Genomic DNA, 19,823 nt, shown 5'->3' on the forward strand with positions numbered 1-19,823 from the left:
AAACAAAAGCACTAAAAACATGTTAACACATAATAAAAACAGATTTTAAAATATTATACAGCCACGAGAGTGGTTGTATACTATAGCCAGCATGGATTTTTCGCATTCTGCAACAGTAAATTGAAAATACCCCCCATGTCATCTTGATAAAGGTCATCCATCTGGGCAACCAAGACCAATTCAGTCCCATAACCAGGCCTGAACCCAGACTGGAATGGGTCAAGATAATCTGTTTCATCCAAGAGGACATGCAATTGCTGTGCCACAACCCTCTCAATCACCTTCCCTAAGAAGGGAGTATTTGCAACCGGGCAGTAGTTGTCGCAAACCAATGGGTCCAGCGTGCAATTTTTCGGGAGTGGTTGGATCACTGCCTCTTTCAGGGAGGCTGGAACCACTCCCTCCCACAACGATGCATGACCACACTCTGGATCCACTTGGTCAACCCCCCTCTGCAAGCTTTAATAAGCCAAGAAGGGCAAGGGTCATGAGGATATGTTGCTGGCCGCATCGTTGAAAGCACCTTGTCCATGCCATCAGGCTGCAACAACTGAAACTCTTCCCAAGAAGTTGCAGCAGAAGTTGCACTGGACACCTCACTGGGGACTACAATAGATGTGGATGAAGCATCAAGATTGCTACGGAGGTGAGCAACTTTACCCTCAAAGTGCCTTGCAAACAATTCACAGTGGGTCTCTGAAGGGTCTAAAACAGCCTTTCCCAACCAGTGTGCCTCCTGGAGGCACACTGGTTGGGAAAGGCTGGTCTAAAACGCCATTTCCTGGAGTTGATGTCAACAGTCCCCTGACAATACGGAAAAGCTCCACTGGACGGCTACTTGAGGATGCAATGGTGGCAGAGAAGTGGGCCTTCTTCACTTCCCTCACCGCTGAATTGTGCCCAATCAACCTCACAGCACATCTTTCTCCACTTGCACTCTAGCCATTGTCCAGCCTGTTTCATTGTCCTTAGCTCACTGGTGTACCAAGTTACAAACCGCAATGCCGGAGAGGACACTCAGGAGCAACTGTGTTGAGAGCCTGACACGCCTCGCTGTTCCACAGTGTGATAAGGGCTTCAACAGGGTAACTTGCTCTATCTACTGGGAACTTCCCCAGGGCATTCAGGAATCCTGAATGGGGCGGACCATCTTAATCTGTCCATCACTCCTGCAGGGGAGGATCAGAGCCATAAATCTAAACTTCACCAGGGAATGATCTGACCATGACAATGGGGAGACATCCACCACCACCCATCTCCATACCACCACTTCCTCCATCTGGAACAAAAACCAAGTTGAGAGTGTGTCCTAGGCCCTCAAAGCCAGCTCCAAGACAGAGTGGTTTCCTGGTGACAGAGATGGAAGTTCTGTAGACCACAACAACTCCTCTCCCCCTGCAGCCTGTGCTGGTGTTGCAATGGAATATCCAGGTCTTGATAATGCACACCAAATCAGCACCTTTATCCATGACCAAATCATGGATGTGTGTGGTCTTACTGTGTACCAATCTGGTGTTAAACAACAGCACACACAGGCCAGTGCACACAGCAGATGCGCAACGAGGAACCTGTCCATGAGAGGAGTGGGAGCGAGGAATAAGGCATAGATAGCCTTGTCCTCATCTTCTATAGTAGTTCACCACCTCCCCAAGGCTGTACCTCCCTCTACCCATGATCACTGGAATTGGGGTAGCATCATCCATGTTCCTCCTTACTAAGATTCCTCCTAAACACCTGATACAGACCCAACAAGAGCCTGTGAGGCGTCCTTCCCTGGCTCTCCCTGTCAGGTTCCTACCTGCTCGTGGTTACTGCCTGTCTCTAGGCACCACCAGGGACTCCACCAGTCCGGACCGCACTCTCTTATGATTTCTCTCCCCGCTCTAGCACAGATCTCAACAGATCCCCCTGCTAGGCAACCACCAGTAACGTCCCAATACTAGTATTCCCAGAGACTCTGAATACTGGTATTGTTATTCTCTTCACCGCTGCCACCATTTGTTACAGTTCCCCTTCAGCCTTGGTCATTACCTTACCCTCCCTTCTGGTCTGTGAAACCCCAGCCAAGGATCAGGCCTTTGGTAAACCAAATTAAGTATTTATTAAAGATAACAAAGCTAACAAGATTAACAAGATTTCTTCTTAAGGCACATAAGCATATGGTTTTACTCAATACTAATCCGAACTCCACCTCCCTCCTTCTTCACTCTCTCCTGGCAAACAACTCTCTCAAACCCCACCAAGCAATCCACTCTTTCTCTTCTCCCCCCAGATTCCACAATTCACCACCTCACATTCACCCAGATTTACCTGTCATCCTTTCATTTATACTGTCAGCCATTTTAAACATTCAGCCAATCATCAAGCATTCTATTGCCCATTCACTCCCCTCCTCTTTCACTACTTACCATGTATACTCTAAACAACCAGCACTTACCATATATACACTAATATATAGGAACATCACAGAGCCCACCAACAAAACCTACCTGAACCAGTTATCCCAGTAGACCTCTGAGAGAATTGGGAACAATCAGACCCACTCAATATCTCTCACGCAGGGCACATCTACTCTCCCCCCGTCTCACACCCAGGGAGGGCCAGCCTTCTGCCAGTTACAGACTCTCATTCTGAAGGCATCTAGCGACTTTCTCCTATTGTTCACTCACCCTCCACAGGAACTACACATGCGCCACACCCTCCCCACTACCAATTTTCTCTAGATTGCTTTAAAAAAATAGGAGGGTAGTGCCCTTGCCATCAGGACTCCCCAAGGGGCTCCCCAAGGGCAGCTGGGCTTTTATGCCCCCTGACCCAGCCAGGAGCTGATACAGAGACAGCAGTCAGGCTTCTCTGTCTTTCTAGCTCCCAGAGCAGACTAAAATATACCAAGGCTACTTCCTGGCCCTAAGATGGGGGTAGGGTTCAAAATTTTTCCATGTTTTCTTTCAAAAAATTAAAAATCAGGAAAAATCTTTTTCCCCAAAAATGTTCCAGGCCTTCACATCTCTAGTTGTGCTACCTGAGATCCTTTAACTGGAGAAAGAATCTGGAACCTCCTGCATGCACAGCTCTGTCAATAAGTTATGACCCTTCCCTTGCACATGTGAGAGCAGGTCACTTCTAGTTTGGACTTTGACAGCCAAGAACTGAAATAGCGTGTGGGCTTACTAATGCATGTCATGTGTGACAGCAAGGAACACTCAACAGAGTTTGTAAAACTAAAGACAAAAATGTCTGTTCTTTCTTACATTCAATAAATAAGCAGAGATGATTATCCTGAAATTCTTTGCAGTTGAATAAGAGTAATGCTTAAACAAATTCAAAACACATACCAGATATTACCAATGGGAAAAAATACAGTTTATAACACAGTATGAATGAAAGAAATATGGAAAGAGGAATCTACATTTTGAGAAGTGATTTGCATACCCCTGGCCCCCTCAAGCCCACATTCATTTCTAAAAACACAGGTTTCCCTGCACATACCATCAAGTTTTTCTCCCCTCCCCACCCACCCCCTGTCCCTGGCAGAATGCTACTGTGTGGCATCTCAAGCAAGAAACATTTTCAAGAACACATGATGATGATGATTTATTAGATTTGATTAGATGCCCATCTGGCAGAGGTTAGTCTGCCACTCTGGGCGACATACAGCAAAACACAAATACAGTTCATATAAAAACATAAACAGAGAGCATTAAAAACTAAAGGTTAAAACACCCCCAAAGCTGCACACTGCCAACTTAACCCCGCTCCCATGCCTGGTTAAAGAGCCAGGTCTTCAAGGCCCGACGGAAACAGAGCAAGGAGGGGACCTTGTGAAGGTCAGTTGGCAGCGAGTTCCATAGTGAGGGAGCCACTACTGAAAAGGCTCTGGACTTGGTCCTCACCAGTCTCGCTGCTCTTAATGGGGGAATAAAAAGTGAACCGTTCGAGGAGGATCTTGTTAGCCGGCACCCCTGATGAAAATGGAGGCGATCCTTTAGGTAGAGTGGGCCGGCTTCAAAAAGGGCCTTAAAGGTTAAGACTAGGACCTTGAATTTGGCCCAGGCAACCACCGGTAACCAGTGCAGTTCCTTGAGGACTGGGGTGATATGATCCCGCCGGCAGCTACCTTTAATCAGGTGGGCTGCCGCATTCTGCACTAACTGAAGCTTATGGACCGTTTTCCAAGGAAGACATATAAAGCATTACAGTAATCCAACCGAGACAGAGCCAGTGCGTGTACTACTGAAGGGAGCAGATGGCTTGGAAGGTAAGGGAGTATCCTTCAGATGAGGTGAAGTTGGTAAAGCGCTGTCCGACTAACGGCCGCTACCTGCGCCTCCATCGATAACTGGGAGTCAAGAATGACCCCCAAACTCCAGACCTGGTCTCTCAGGGGCAATTCTATACCCCATTGAGCACCAGATCAGTGATCCCCAGTTTATCTTTGTCACCCACGAGCAAAACCTCCGTTTTGGGGGGATTTAGCCTAAGCTTACTCCTGCTCATCCAATCCCTCACTGACTCCAGGCCCTTAGATAACATTTCTATCGTCGCCGGTGGAGAGGATTTAAATGAGAGAAAAATCTGAGTGTCGTCTGCATACTGATGGAATTGCAGACCAGCTCTCCTGATAATATCTCCCAGTGGCCTTATGTAGACACTGAATAGCATCGGGGAGAGGATAGAGCCTTGTGGCACCCCACACGTGAGAGGCCAGGGCTCGGAGACCTCATCCCCCAACACCACTGTCTGGTATCTCCCAGAAAGGAAGGAGCGGAACCACTGTAAAACGGTGCCTCCAATACCTAAGTTCTCTAGGCGATCTAACAAGATACCATGATCAACGGTGTCAAAGGCCGCCGAGAGGTCTAGGAGAACAAGGAGGGTAAATTGCCCTCTGTCCTGAGCCCTCTTCGTATCATCCACCAGCACAACCAGCGCGGTCTCTGTCCCATGTCTAGGTCTAAAACCTGATTGGAATGGGTCGAGGTAATTAACTTCCTCTAGGAACGCTTGTAGTTGGTTCGCCACTACGCACTCGACCAGCTTACCCAGGAACGGAAGATTTGAAACTGGGCAGAAGTTGTTTAGATTCAGGGGATCTAAGGAGGCCTTTTTCAGAATTGGGGTTATTGCTGTCTCCTTAAAGGCCGCTGGTAGATGACCTTCGTCAAGGGATGCATTAACCACTGCCTTGATCCCCTCGCCCAGTTTGTCCTTGCAGCTCATAATGAGCCACACTGGGCAAGGGTCGAGTATGCAAGAGGTTGGTTTAAGTGAGGACAAAGCCCTAACTACTTCCTCAGAGGAAGGAAGCTGAAAACAATCCCAGAGCCTTAACGGCCCCATAGTCGCAACTGGTTCAATTACTGAGGCTGTAGCGGGTGGAATGCTGCTCATGATGTAATCGATTTTTTCCGCAAAATGTTTTGCAAAGTTGTTACAGGAGGCCATGGCATGTACTGTCGGGTCAGGGGCCACTGGAGCCACCAGACTATGGACCACCTGGAACAGTCTCATTGGGCAGCATTCTGCGGCCGCAATAGAGGCCGCAAAAAACTCTCTTTTGGCTATCCTCATTGCCGACCTATAAACGGCCGCTGCTGCTCTAGACCGAGTTCTGTCCACCTCTGTGAGTGATTTCCACCAACAGCGTTCAAGTCGTCTTACCTCCCGCCGCAAGCTGCGAAGAGTACCAAGGAGCCATCCTACTTCTGTTTAAAGGGAGGGGATATTTCAGGGCCATCCAGTCTAACGCCTCGGAGACCCCCGCATTCCACCTGGACACCAAGGACTCGGCCGATTGGCCATATGTAGAGTTTAAAGTATCCCCCAGCTCGCATATGAGTCCATCGGAGTTCATAAGCCGCCTAGGGTGGATCATCCTGGTGGGCCCCCTACCCCTCCGGGGAAGTGGAGACACGCGGAGGTCTAAACTGACCAAGTAATGGTCCGACCAGGACAAGGGGACAGTGGCCAAGCCCCTGACTTCCATGTCACTGCCGGCCTCTCCTGCCACAAATACCAGGTCAAGGCCATGACCCGCTGCATGTGTGGGCCCGGTTTGAATTGGTTGTAACTCCCAGGCTGCCATAGTGTCCATAAAATCTTGGGCCACTCCTGAGAGGGGGGCCTCAGAATGCACATTAAAATCCCCCAAAACTACCAAGTTTGGGGATTGTGCACGTACATCTGAGACCACCTCTGTCAGGGAATCAGACGTGCAGCATGGTGGACGATAAACCAATAAAAACCCAAGATTGCCCGTTGGGCCCAGCCGCCAATAAAGACAGTCAGCGATCTTAGTCTCATGGAGGGGTGACCTGGAAAAAAACAAGGATCTGCAGTAGATCACTGCCACTCTACCACCACCCCCGGCCACCAGTCCTCGGCTGATGTACAAACAGAAACCCTACTGGACATAAGGCCGCTAAGATGGGAGATAACATTTCCTCAACAGGCTATTGCCCGGAAGAAGTTTCTCTAGTGACCCTGTAGGGATGGGAGCTAGGACACTTAGGTAGGACCAGCTCCAGACAGTGGTAAGGTTGGGTATTTTTGCAGAACACAAGGGAATCATAGGGAAAGGAAAGTCATCCAACAGCATATCTATGAAGTTCCACCATTTATTTGGCACAAAGCTGGCTTAGGGAACATAGAGGCTTCTGAAATGAGGCATCAAATCCTGAGGTGTAGAGTAGGAACAAAAATCATGTCAGGAAAAGCAGCCTTTTGCCAAGGAATGGGAGAAGCCAGAAGATGCAACAAAAGAGGACACAGTTGTAGTCTCTCAAGAGCAACTGCTAGTCGCTCATTGGACGGGGTACAAGACATATAAGTTCAAATCCTGCAGGGGAACTTACCTTAGGTATACCAAGTCATAAACATAAATGTATGAAAGCCCTAAATGACTTGAGACCCAAGTACTTGAAACAGCACCTTCTCCAGTACCTTCCAATCTGAAATTTGGAACCTGGGGGAGAGGCTCTGTTTATGGTCCCACCAGCAGGAATAGCACAAAGAATGAGGTTCCAAGATAGGATATTCTCAGTGGTGGCACTCCAGCTATGGAGCTTCCACCCAAGGGAAATCAGGTAGTTCTCCTCTTTACCTGTATTCATGCAACATGTAAATACTTCTTTTTTATTTAGCCATGGTTTTGGCCAATAGTTTTATGAAGTTTTTTTATATATATTGCTGGTTTTAACTGCTATCTGTAATATAATATTCTTTAGAATTGCTTTATGTAATTATATTATTATGAGCTGTCCTGGGCTTCCCCGGGGAGGGTTATAAACTTGAAATAATAAATAAATAAATGTCAGAAGCAAAAGAGGGTAGAACTCTGTGGACAGTCCACAGAACACCTCCCACCTCACTCAGCCAACAGGAGATGGCCAGGCATGGGCACACAATGGAGCATTTGTCTTCCACCATGGAACGTGAACTCCTGCTGGATGTTTGTGTGTGAAGTCCTGAGGCACGGGGTCTTTTAAGAGTTCTCAAAAGAAAAGTACTAGCAATGTACTCTTCCTGTATTTGTTCTGAGGCAAAACACTCCTTTTCTTCATAGCCCCCAAACGAAAGTTTCCACTTGCATGTTCTGTCTGTACATAACATGAAGCCATTAAAGATATGGCCCCATCCTGAATGCCCTAACTTGCACGGTCCCTGTTTGGGATTTATATATTAGTGTTGATGTGTTGCATCAGTATTAGCCAGAATACTTTGCCCCATTGCTGCTGTGTGACCAGAGCTAGATTCACAACTATCCGTCTCCAAATTCAGGCTGTCAGCTCCTTTCTTTTGTCCCCTTCTTGCCATAGAATACTTGTCCCTGGTGCAACACCACAGGTAAATAGCCATAGTTTTAATCCATTAGCTTCCATTGAGGGAATATCAGTCCATCAGCCCTTACTATTAGCAAGCAACCAGATGGTCACGTAGCAGTTGTAACAGTATGGTGTGAAATGGCCCTGGCTGATGGTACTTCCTCTCCCCACCCTTCCACCAATGGCAGTATAAGAATTGAACAGTGGGTAACAGTTCAAATTACAATCAAACTGTGCAGTATAATTTAAAGCTGTACAAATCTACACTGTTTGAACCCAGCAATGCTATTTCTATAAATCTTGCTAAATAAAATGTGGGAATTAATACCTCTTTCACAAATCACGTACAGAAGTGTACAAAAGAGGGGAAAGCACAGTCAATTACCCTTTTTTCTAATACTTATAGCAGCACAAAGTGGTCAAATGCTCTGAGCTTCTAATCTTGTTGGCATTTGAAACAATGGGTTTCCATGTGAATCTTGCAATCCAAGTGTACTTACGACAGTCTTTCCTGTCTCTTCTGAGCATGTAAGAAACTTCTACATCTGGCACTCTATGCATACAGTGCAGCCATATCCATGAAATGAATTCAACACTGGATTCATTAAAACAAAATCGTGAACAGCTGGTTAAAAGCAAGGCTAAAATATCTCATTGGGACAGGAAATGGGAAAGAATGCAAGGGGGAGGGACTGTAGAAATTCTGGCTGGTGGCCAATCCAGCTGCCTTGCCTCCCTGCCTCCCCCCTTTCAGATTCTCTTCTTACCAGGATCTCTTTCTCTCTCTGCTTGGAGTAAAAAGAGCACAGCAGATACCTTTCATCTGGGGGGTGCTAATGTGATAATCTTGCAGCTTCCTGGGAGGGGAAACGGGGCGGAGACACAACGGCTCTCACCTGTCCCCCGAGGAGAAAGAGGCGGAGCCTAGAGGAACTTGAACTCGTCCGGAAAGTTTACACAAGAAAAAGAAAAAAAGTGACTGGCCTGGGAGAAAGAAGAGGACGTCGCTGCTGCTGCCGCCGCCGCCACCGCCCTGGGAGGTCGCTGGAGACAGGGAGGGATTTTCCAACAAGGAAACAAAGTCCGGAAATTCAGCAAGAAAAACTTGAGCGAAGGGGGACTTTTTCCCAAAGATTCCCCCCTCTTCTTTTTCCCCCCGCAAAAGAGCATCAATTCAATTTCTGCCTTTGCCCCCCGTCCCGGCCTGAGGCTTGGGAGTAGGAATCTATTTGACTTGCACAAAGGGGAGAATCGGCTGCAACTTGTCCTCAGAAGATGCTCCCCGCGAGCTAAGGAGACAGCTAAGTACATTCCACCCTCCCACGAGGCAGACAACTTTCTAGGAAAGGGAACGCCTCAGCAAGGGGTTTTAAAAATGATTTTTGGTTGAAGCTGCCCGTCTCCTCTTCTTTCAAACTTTTATGTTTAAACAGAAAAATCAATACTCCGTTTTTCTTTGGACCTAACTTCGGGCAGTTGAGGGGTGGAGGAGAAAAGTCCCTCTCACCGCCGAATTCTTCGTGACTATTTCTGGGGCGGGTGTGTGTTTCAGAAGAGGAGAAGGCTATCCACAAGGGGCATTTATTTCCTTCCTTCCTGTCCCCCGGTCCCGGTGTGACTGGCTTTCCCTTTCCTCTCTCCCTCATGGAAAGCAGCCTCCATGGCTCTGAGCAAAGGGCTGAGGCTGCTGTGGAAGCAGGAACCCACCGCAAGCGCCCTGCTGGAGGCGCGCAGCCGCCAGGACTGCTTGCTGCTGGAAGCCGGCACAATAGCCACCCTCAGTAAGTGCCTCGCCGGAGAGGAGGGCAGGACAGGCAGGGGAGGAGAGGAGAGGAGCAAGAGGGAGAGACGGTGGGCGGGGCGATCCTGTTGCCGTTCTTAGCGCTCACGGGCTGTTTCCGTCCGACGGGCGTATAGGGCGGGAGGCGGTGCTGCAGAAGGAGAGCCCAGCTGGGTCATGCCAAAGGCCCATCTAGCCCAGCTTCCTGTTTCCCACAGTGGCCAGCTAGAAGTCAAGAATGTAACCATAAAGTTCGTCTCCCCCTTCTTTTCCTTCACTAAAACTTGTATTCAGAGGTACATTGCTTCTGAGCTTGGAACCTGGGGCCCTCCAGGTGTTTTGGACTGCAACTCTCATCAGCCCCAGTCAGCATAGCCAATGATCAGGGATGATGGGAGTTTGAGTCCAACAACATCTGGAGGGTACTAGGTTGGGGGAAGGCTGCTATACAGCTGTTATGATGGCTATTATGGTTGATATGACAAATTCGTAGAGAAAGAAACCCTCTTTTGGAGTGATTTAAACCAAAGGATATCAATGTTTCTTGTCATGCACCCCACAAATTAATGAACATGTTTTGTGTGATGCTGGATGTTGGTACTGGAGGGGACAGAGGTATGAACTGGGTATAACAAGTGGTGAGGCTTTGTGCTTTGCCTTCAGACTTTCAGCTGTATTATATTGCTTGTAACCAGCTTTCAAAAAGCCAAGAGAGGGAATGATAGCCTCTTCCTCCAGATTTCAGTGGCTGCACCCCTTATCTGCTGTTGAATTCCTTGCAGAAAGTAGAGCCAATAAGGCAAGCCTGAAGAAGTAATGACCTAACTTAAAGCCACACTCCACCCCACAGTTTTACAGTTCTGGGCCAACAGCAAAAAGAGGGAGATTTATTGAGCCAGTGGTGAGTAACTATATGCAGCTGATGGACTCTAGTAAAGAAAACCAGATTAGAGTATTTGCGTAGTAATTACAAGTGAAAAATGAAAATGTCATCAAGTCACTATGCAAGATTACAGAAATCGCTATAGTAAAAAAATATCATATGAAGACCTAAGTGTGTGTACTCTGTCCATAAACAGGAGCTTGGTGAGTTTTTTATTCTATCAATAAAATATATTATGTGTACTTTAAAGATTAATATTAAATTAATATTTTAAGATTTTCTCTGTTCCTCTCCTTTTCTTCCATGAATCAGTTCTGCTTTGCTTGTGACTTCCTGAAGGGGGATACAATCCCATATATTATGTATTATTGCTGTTGCCTGCCCTGAGCTACTAGAGTTCAGTGTGCTACATGTATCAAGAAAAAAGTCTGTCTCAGGATAATATTAGAAAATTCTTGCAGACTGCAGCACTTGTGAACTTTGAGATTTGGGGGGATTTATAGAGCAATCCTAGCAGTCGCCACTTGTGTTGATGGCTGGGCTGTGTGTTAGGATGGTGTGCAATCCCCCCTCCACTGGCCTCTGTCCGCAGAGAGGAACAGCAATGGCAGAGGGGCTGCCAAGGAAAACCCCGTTTTCCTCATGCAGGTGATAAGTTATCACTGGTGGTCACCAATAAAAAGGTCCTGACATGGGGCACTTTGGAGAGGTGCCCTGGTGGTTTTTGATCTGCTGGATCTAAAGCCCTATGGCTTCCCCAAGGGCTTGATGCCTGGAACTTGAGTGACTAAAATAGATGGGGGGGACTGGGGGCCCTTATTCCTTGGTTGGCAGGAGCCAGGAGAGCTGGGATGCAGCATAAGATTTGCCACTCCTTACCTCCCTGCCCCATTGTTAGAATTGCTTAGCCCAGCTTAACAGCACAATCCTGTGCATGCCTATTCAGATGTAAGCCCCATCAAGTTGAATCTAGGTAAGTATGTATATGATTGTAGTCTTAGTTATTCTGTATTGGCAAAGTGAGCCTAGCCCAGCATTATATTTCAGTATGCGAATCGTATCTGGATGGATGAAACTTCACTAATATAAGTGGCACTTGTAAAGAACTCCCAGAGCCAAACGCTAATCCAGAGCAATTGGTCCTGGCCAGGCACAACCTGTGCCTCCCTTACCAGGGCTGACTAACCAAACACCAACCCTGTAAGGTAGGGTAGACTGCTACCACCTCTTAACCTGATCTTCCACTCTGGGCCAAGGAGAAACCTAAAGTGCCAGGGGAAAAAATGGACCTGCCAGAGATTCCAAGGGACAAGAGCCAAACTGTACTCCTTATCCTGGAACCTAAGGCAAAAAGACCTAATTATACAGTAGCTTGTGACTAAACAGCCAAGATGCTGGATTCAGATCCAAAATTCCTCTACAATGAATACACATTGGTAAATTAAGAAATAGCTTTTATTTAAAATAAAAATAACGTGCAAGAACATAGCAGCATAATTCCTTAAACCAAACACCCAGAAGGTTAGATAAAATACAAAGAGTTCAGATCATAGGTTAAAATAACAAAATCTATCTAAACTATTCTACACTCATAAACCATGGAAAGACATGCAGAATAACTTCATGGTTCCACATCTCCCCAGAGATATATGGTATCAGGCATGATACAAGGCAACAAGCAAAACTCTTAACTCTACCTTTATGAGAAAAAGCCCAGCAACAGCCAGGAACCAATTAGCCAATCATAGGTTTTCTGATGATGAAATCTTCCAGGGCTTTTGCACCTAACAGTCACACAGTTTGTCAAACCTTCCCAGGCCTATGGCCTTGAGATATCAGCCTCAAGCTGATAAGCAGGTGTTCTCACTGTCTGCTTAATTAACTCAATTCAGCTGTGAGAACTAAGGGCTCAAAGCCGACTAGAGGTCCTAATCCAGGCAAGAGGTTTCTCCCACAATGCACTGTCACAGAGCCATTTTTATTAGGCAAAACCACATCTTCTTTATAGCACTTGATTCCATGTATACTGTCTGAACTTCAGTATCCATGATATTCAGTGCAGGTTGGTTTTGTATGTGTGTGGTTGGCTTTTGCACTATCAAGAAAGAACCAATACCCATGATAGCCAGGATTGGAGCTTTTACTCTAGTTTGACCCTGCCAGCAATGACAAATGGTTAAAGATGATGGGAGCTGTAGTCGAGCAGCATGTGGAGACCTACAAGTTCCCCACCCCAGACATGTGAATGCCTGCAGCAGTCCACACTTTTTGGACTCCTACCAATTTTGGGGCTTTGGTGAACAAACAAAATTTTATTATCACCAGGACCCTCATTCCACTGGTCCCTGACTTTGTTCAGCCAATTGCCTGCTCCTCTTCCCAGCTTCAGATGTCAAGGATTGCCTTGGAACAGCAAGGACAATTATTGGCATGTTCTTCATCCTTAAGCTTGGTGGAAACACATTACACGTTATTGTTTTTAAATTGCTTTTTAAAAAATGTTTTTAAATTTGTATATTTGTTTTTAATGTTTTTAATTGTTAACTGCCCTGAGAGCTTCGGCTATGGGGTGGTATACAAATGCAATTAATAAATAATAATAATAATGCACTTGCCAGAGGGCATGGCCATTCTTGCCATGGTGAGTAAAAATGTAGAACCCTGGATATTGGACTCGATGTTCATACATTTCAGATACAGATTACAGAGTTGCAAGAACACCTGCACTTGGCTGACTTTCTCTTCTCCTAAAGATACAGGATCAGTCTCAGGCCAAGAACCTGGCAACCCTATTAAAAGTTAAAAAAATGCCTGGCCACTTTTTATTCATTTAAGAAATTTAGCATTAAAGTCAATGATAAGCCTGGGCATGCTCAGTAAGAACCAACTGTCAGTGTTCTAAAAGCCAGTTTAGCTTGGCTAATCAGGTGGCTACACCCACGCCAGCCATTGATTCCACTTTAAACAGGCATGGCTTCCCCCAAAGTATCCTGGAAAGTGTAGTTTGTGAAGGGTGCTGAGAGTTGCTAGGAGATTCCTATTCCCCTGATAGAGCTCCAGTGGCCAGAGAGATTTAACACAGGGCTGGAGCTAGGCATGACTGGGCCTTTGGGCACCAGCCTGCTCCAGTCTCGTGGCACCGTAACCCAACACTGATACAGGTGGTACAGGGCTAACAAGCCTACCTACCTCTTGTGTCATGAGAATGAAGTGTGTGTGTGTAGTGCACATGCCTGCCATAAATCAAGATGGGCCACCATGGGCAATAGCATTCACACTGATGGCAGAGTTAGGTGGCGCGTGCAGGTGGGCTTATTGAAACTCACACTGTCTGTATTGGGGGTGCCTGGAAGCTCCCTCTCTGTGATCTGTGGCAAGGTTGGGCTGCAGGAACTAACAGTGCCACAGATCATGGAATGGGAGCCCCACCCTCCCATCCTAAGGAGGAGCCCTTCAGGGGTTCCTCTGGGCTGCAGGGGCCCTTGGCGAGGGCCCAACCTAGCCACTCCCTGGTGCCAGCCCTGAAGTCAGCCCCTCATCTGGGGATTGTAGCCCTGTGAGGTCTGGTGTGGATGTGCCCCCCCCATTTTGCCATTATCATTAACTCTACTTCCTCTTTATGCTCCTTCTCTGTGATGTTCAAACATGCCACCATTTCACTCATTATCAAGAACCTCTCCCTTGACCTATCCCCACCATCAAACTACCACTGCTCTGTTTTCTTCCTTTTGCCTTCAGTCTCCACTGTTCACTTCTTCTGTCATAACTTTCTTCCATCTCTACTCTTTGACTCGCTATCATTTAACTTTCATCCTCTGCACTAACTGGTAATACCTCAGACATCCTAGATTTGATTAATTAACACCTGAAATGGGATAGAAGCCACAAGTGATAGAACTGAAGTCTCCTTTTGAAGTTTATTTGTTGCAGAATGGCAACTTTCAGGTCGGAACCAGAGTACTATATATTGATGACCCCCAGCTGTGCATTTTTTCCCCACGCCACTCACTTCTGTCCAAAATTTCTCTGCCTCTGTTGGTGCTTGGTCGGTATCAGGATAATGTTTGCTCTTTACATTCTGCTTTTCTTTTAAATATTTGTAGTGAAAGTAAATAAATGGGCTATCATGAGCAAGTACCTTCAAGGTTTGGGTCCTAATAATTTATCATCCAAGTACCTGCAAGTTTAAATGCCATAAATTCTCACCATGGCTCTTGCACAGATTTTTTTTTACTTTCGTTTGTGCTTGTAACACCTTGCTCCCCAAATGCTGACATTTTCAGAATTTCACAAATTACATTTGCATCATCCAATCTTCTTATTTGGTAAGCTTGAAAAGGAATTCTGTTAGTTCCAACCAGTTTCTAAAAAATACAATTTGTACAAGCATATTGTCTGGTAAGTTTCTATGTTAGATATCAAAGCTGCCAAAACAAGGAAAAAATTTCTTAGAAGAAAATTACGCCCATTCCATTCAGATGACAATCCCCAGCCCCACACACAAACATAATCAACCCAGAAGCTTCAGTCAACAAGTCATTCATTGTGCTAGTAAGTGTCTTAGCCATACTCATCTCTCCATGTAATGGAGTACACTGAAGACTATAAGCCCTATAATGGAAAAAAAATAAGCAGAAGCCATTGGTTTAAAGAAATTTAGCTCTCACATTTTTCTGTTGGCTTATTGAATTACCAAAGGATAACAAACAAAATATGAATTGTTGCCTTTTGTTGTGCAATTTCCTCAGCTCCTGAAGAAAAGGAAGAAATTAAACGGCAATATGAGAAGCTCATGGATGCTTATGGATGCTTAGGAGAACTTCATTTAAAGTCTGGTAAGTACCTTAATGTTATTTTAGAATCATCAGATAAACAATGTGTAATCAGTCCTGCACAGTTAATTCTGAATATTCTTTGGTTAAATTTCAAAGACTAATTTTTAAAAAGGACTCAGTTTTGTGCTCATCATTGGATTAAAGGGCAATTGTTAAGCAATAGGTATTTTCAAATATTTTCTTTTTTTAAAACTTTCCATTTACTAATAATAGTTCCTGGTATTAACTTGAAAACAACTTTTATTTCTTTCATAAGATTTGTTGTGATCCTAATTTGTCTTGAGTGGCTATCCTATAAAATACAATCCTATGCATGTTTACTCAGAAGTAAGTCCCAGTGAGGCTTATTCCATAACGCAGGTGTTTAGGATTGCAGCCTCAGTGGGTGGTAAGTCTCATTAACTTAACTCATAGTAAAAGGCTTTGGATCATACTGTTGGTCTCATTAATATGTTTGCCTGCTCCTGTCCTGTCTTTGGTATTATTTTTTTAATCTGTTGTGGAGATGATGATCAGTAGGTAAAAGATTTCAAATTACATTGCTGCAGCCACAGCAAAATGGTATCTTCTGAGCCTCTCCCTGACAAGTAGCTATAAAAGGTGGAGGCTGGGCTGCTACCTTTCTTATGGATAGAGACTCAAGCAGAAATGTAGCAGATGACCCCTTTTTTCTGGCATGAAGATGCACTGTTAGAGAAAGCTGTGCTAGTTCACTTTTCATCTGGCACATAGCTGTTAAAAGCACAGAGCTCCTGCCCATAAAAATACAGCATTTTGAAATGAGTCAGCCTTTTCAAGCCAAGAATCAGCAGCCCTTCTGAATAGTACATTTCCTTTTCTTTTTATTTGAATGGCTAACTATACTAACAGCAGTAGTTCACGGTTAACTAAAACTACAACCCTGTAATTAACAATTTTATCTGTTTTGATTACCTTCTAATTTGGGTTTCCTGAACATAGCATTTTCAGAACAATGAACACATTTCTCTCTTTGGATTTCACATTGCAACCATCTAATATGGGCTAGGATTGCCACATCTGCACTTGAAGATGTTGTCTATCCCTTTACCAGCTTTGACCACTGAGAGAGCAGATAATCACTGCTCCTCCCATCCTTTACTAGTCTGTTTATCCATGCCTTTTTCATGCTGATGGGCAGAGCAATCCAAATGTCAGGGAGCCAGTGGAAGGGGTGCTGGTGGAGGAGGAGCTGGTAGAAACCTTTGCGGCATCCTCCTCCTGCTCAGGAGTCAGTGGCCTGGCTGAACACCAGCTCCGTTGGGAGCTGCGTGCACAAGCTGGCTGGGAAGCCCCAGTTCTCATGAATCAGTCTCCCGAGGAGCAAGCGCTCCCTGTAGAGGCCCATTTCAAAAAGCCAGTGGAGTTTCCCCCACCACGCCCCCGAACATCCTGTTTTGGGGGCTTCTGCCAGCCTTCCATCCGCCAGGCTGGCCATCCCCAGTGGACCCCGAGCAGACCTGCGGCAGTGCTGTCAGGCTCCTGGTAGCACCACAGCTCAGCTGCGGCAGAGGGCTGCTGCCAGCAGAGGCCAGTGGAGCCTGGCACATTTGGGAGCTTGCTGGCGTCACCAAGGATCAGCAGCATCCAACTCAGCCCAGCCCAGCAGAAAGGTGAGTTGGATTGTGCCCTAAAAGACAATAGAATAGCCTAGATGTCAAGACAAATGCAACAAGGTGGTAGATGGTGTAACAGTGGCTGCTTTGTCTCTTGGTGCTTTGAAGATTTTATAGGGACAGGCGTATGTCTTGCAACCCTGATATGGGCAGAGTGAAAGCAAGGGCCCAAACTGCGGAAAATTTAAATGAAAAGGATTTGGAGCTCATTCTTCATACCATAGCTTTGTCCCTTTGTTGGCTGACATACGGTTTTCTGCATATAAAAATATGTGAAGGATTTAAACAAGTTGTGTGTGCATGTGCCTGGTAAGCTGGAGTGTGGGCAACTGAGCACAAGATAAGATGGGCAAGAAATCAACGTTCCAGCATCCAGTCACTATAATAGGTGATGTCATGGTATGTAGTGAAAGGGGGAAAAAACCAGTATGCAAGAGATCTGTTCATATTTCATTAAGAGTTGTGAGTGCACATAAAAGGCTGTGTTGCAGATTAGAGGCTCAGCCACGGCTATGCATAGCCTGGTGAATATCCATAACTATTGGAGTGGATTTTGAGCTCTAGTACCTTGCCAATATGTCAGGTTCTTCTGAAATCAACTCATTATATAAAAGGAGTTTGTGACTGCAGATGTTTGTTTAGATACTGTCCAAACCATTTATTCTTTTATTTTCTAATTTGTGGGTTTTCCTTGCTGAATGATTTGTGATATACAAGCAGTGTCAGCTTAATTCACATGTGACTTTAAAGGAGTTTACCTAGACGCTTAGGTTCTTGCTTCCAGTGCTGTGTGTTTGGCTTGTTGGAAGAGAGAGGTCCCTGAAAGAAATAGGCTGTCTAGCAGGGGAGTAAGCCATTAAGAGCATGTCAGATTTTCCAGAATGCCTGATGATAAAGAGGGATTGTAGCAATGGCAGCAGTAGCCTAAACCAGCTACTAAACAGAAAACCCCATAAATAATTTTAAATATGTATTAGTCACAGTGCAGTGACTAGACAGGTTTAAATTCAAGTATTTGGCCTAGCTGGCTTATAAAACAGACAAAAAAGGAAGCATGACTATTCTGACCAGCTATTTGGACAGTAAGCAGAATAGCTAATAACATTGGTTTTTCGGATTAGCTTCTAGGAGCTGGGGACCTGCTGTGGGAAGGGAAAACCATCTCCTTCATTAAGGAATGAACTGAATAAAGGATTTTAACAGGAACTTTTCCCCTTTTGCCATAATATAAAATTTGTGTGTGAATTCTTGGTAAACAACTCTTTTACTGGTGAAGTGGTTAGAGTATTGGACAATGACCCCGGGAGACCAGGGTTCAAATCTGCACTTGCTCACGAAGCTCACCTTGGGCCAGTCACCGCCTCTCAGCCTAATATACTTTACAGGGTTATTGTGAGGATAAAATGGAGAGGGAGTGAAAACAATGTACACCACCTTGAGTTCCTTGGAGGAAAGGCAATAATGAATAAGATTCTAACCCACCCATTTCCTTTGCAAGATGACAACATGGGGCTTTCTCTGTTGCTCTGTGGCTACACTATCAGGTTGGTGGATTTGGTAAAGCTAATCACTAGGTTAATGTTTCCCAAAAGCCACAGCATTCTCTTTTATTGGGTCCCTCAGCTGGAACAACTCACTAGTTTGCACTGTTTGCCTTTGGGATGGGCTGAAGCATATCTAATAGCCAAGTTGCTAAACGGCTATTCTTGCGCATAGCACAATGTGTAGCATAACAATGTGGGTGGGAGATACATATGTAATTAAATGTTTTGCAGTGTTTTGAAATATATCAGATGGTTTTTAAACTGTTTTGAAATGTCTTTAGTTGGTTTTTAAATTGTTTTTAAATGGTTTAAGTATGTTCTTGTTTTATTTAAAATTGTATTGTTGTAACTTTTTGATGCTTTGCCACCATGGGCTCTGATGGAAGGAAGAATGGGATAGAAATTTAATAAATAAATAATGAAATAGAAGTGTCCAAATAACATTTTTAGTATGTGGGTTGATTTATAAGAGTCACTATCAAATTTCAGAGAAATGCACATTCCTTGTTCCTCAGAGCAAATTATGATATAGGTAGCTTTAAATGTGCATGTGCATAATAATAATTGCAAAGCTTTAGGCCTAGGCTCCATAATAGTGTGTTGCCTGACACACCTATGTCCCTGATGAAGCAGCCCACTGATCCTGGCCAAATTACAGAGCAGTGCTCAATGAATGAATGAATGAATGAAACTTTATTTTTACCCCACCCTTTTTCCAAACTGGAACTCAGGGCGGCTTACAAATAAAACTACATGTAGTTAAAAACATAGAAAAACATACAATTAAAATACGATTAAACAATGCACAACCTTAAAACCTTAAAAGGCACTTAAAAATCTAAAAACAATTTAAAATAATACAAATAATAATATAAAACAACAAAACAAGCCTTGTAAAGCCCAATCCTAAACACGTATCCCAAAAGCCTGTCGGAATAAAAAAGTCTTTACTTGCCGACGGAAGGATGGCAAGGAGGGGGCCATTCGTGCCTCCCTAGGAAGGGAGTTCCAGAACCTAGGAGCAGCCACTGAGAAGGCCCTATCTCGCGTCCCCACCAATCACACTTGCGAGGGTGTTGGGACTGAGAGAAGGGTCTCTCCTGAAGATCTCAGGGCCCGGGCAGGCTCATACAGAGAGATACGGTTTGACAAATAGCCTGGACCTGGGCCGTATAGGGCTTTAAAGGTCAAAACCAGCACTTTGAATTGTGACCGGAAACAAACTGGCAGCCAGTGGAGCTGTTGTAACAAGGGAGTTGTATGGTCCCTGTAACCAGCCCCTGTTAACACTCTGGCTGCAGCTCTTTGTACCAGTTTAAGTTTC

General features: G+C 45.1%; 1 protein-coding gene and 1 long non-coding RNA gene across 11 annotated transcripts in view; one reads left to right on the top strand and one right to left on the bottom strand.

The window, feature by feature from the left end:
* LOC133383467 (uncharacterized) overlaps positions 1-8,810 on the bottom strand; it is a 24,983-nt gene extending 16,173 nt beyond the window's left edge. Inside the window, exons 1-2 of one of the 2 annotated variants that reach the window (XR_009762304.1) lie at positions 8,720-8,810; positions 8,324-8,418 (exon numbers count right to left, since the gene is read on the bottom strand). This is a non-coding gene — a long non-coding RNA (uncharacterized LOC133383467). The other variant, XR_009762303.1, reaches the window with a different exon arrangement.
* Positions 8,520-19,823, top strand: part of SYNJ2 (synaptojanin 2) — a 76,072-nt gene continuing 64,768 nt past the window's right edge. Inside the window, exons 1-2 of one of the 9 annotated variants that reach the window (XM_061624217.1) lie at positions 8,520-9,604; positions 15,235-15,321. In XM_061624217.1, the coding sequence (XP_061480201.1) occupies positions 9,484-9,604; positions 15,235-15,321 (208 nt within the window). In that variant the 5' untranslated portion in view covers positions 8,520-9,483. The other 8 variants (XM_061624220.1, XM_061624225.1, XM_061624223.1 and 5 more) reach the window with 8 other exon arrangements.

The sequence above is a fragment of the Rhineura floridana genome, chromosome 4 (assembly GCF_030035675.1).
Source record: "Rhineura floridana isolate rRhiFlo1 chromosome 4, rRhiFlo1.hap2, whole genome shotgun sequence".
NCBI classification, from domain to species: Eukaryota; Metazoa; Chordata; class Lepidosauria; order Squamata; family Rhineuridae; genus Rhineura; species Rhineura floridana.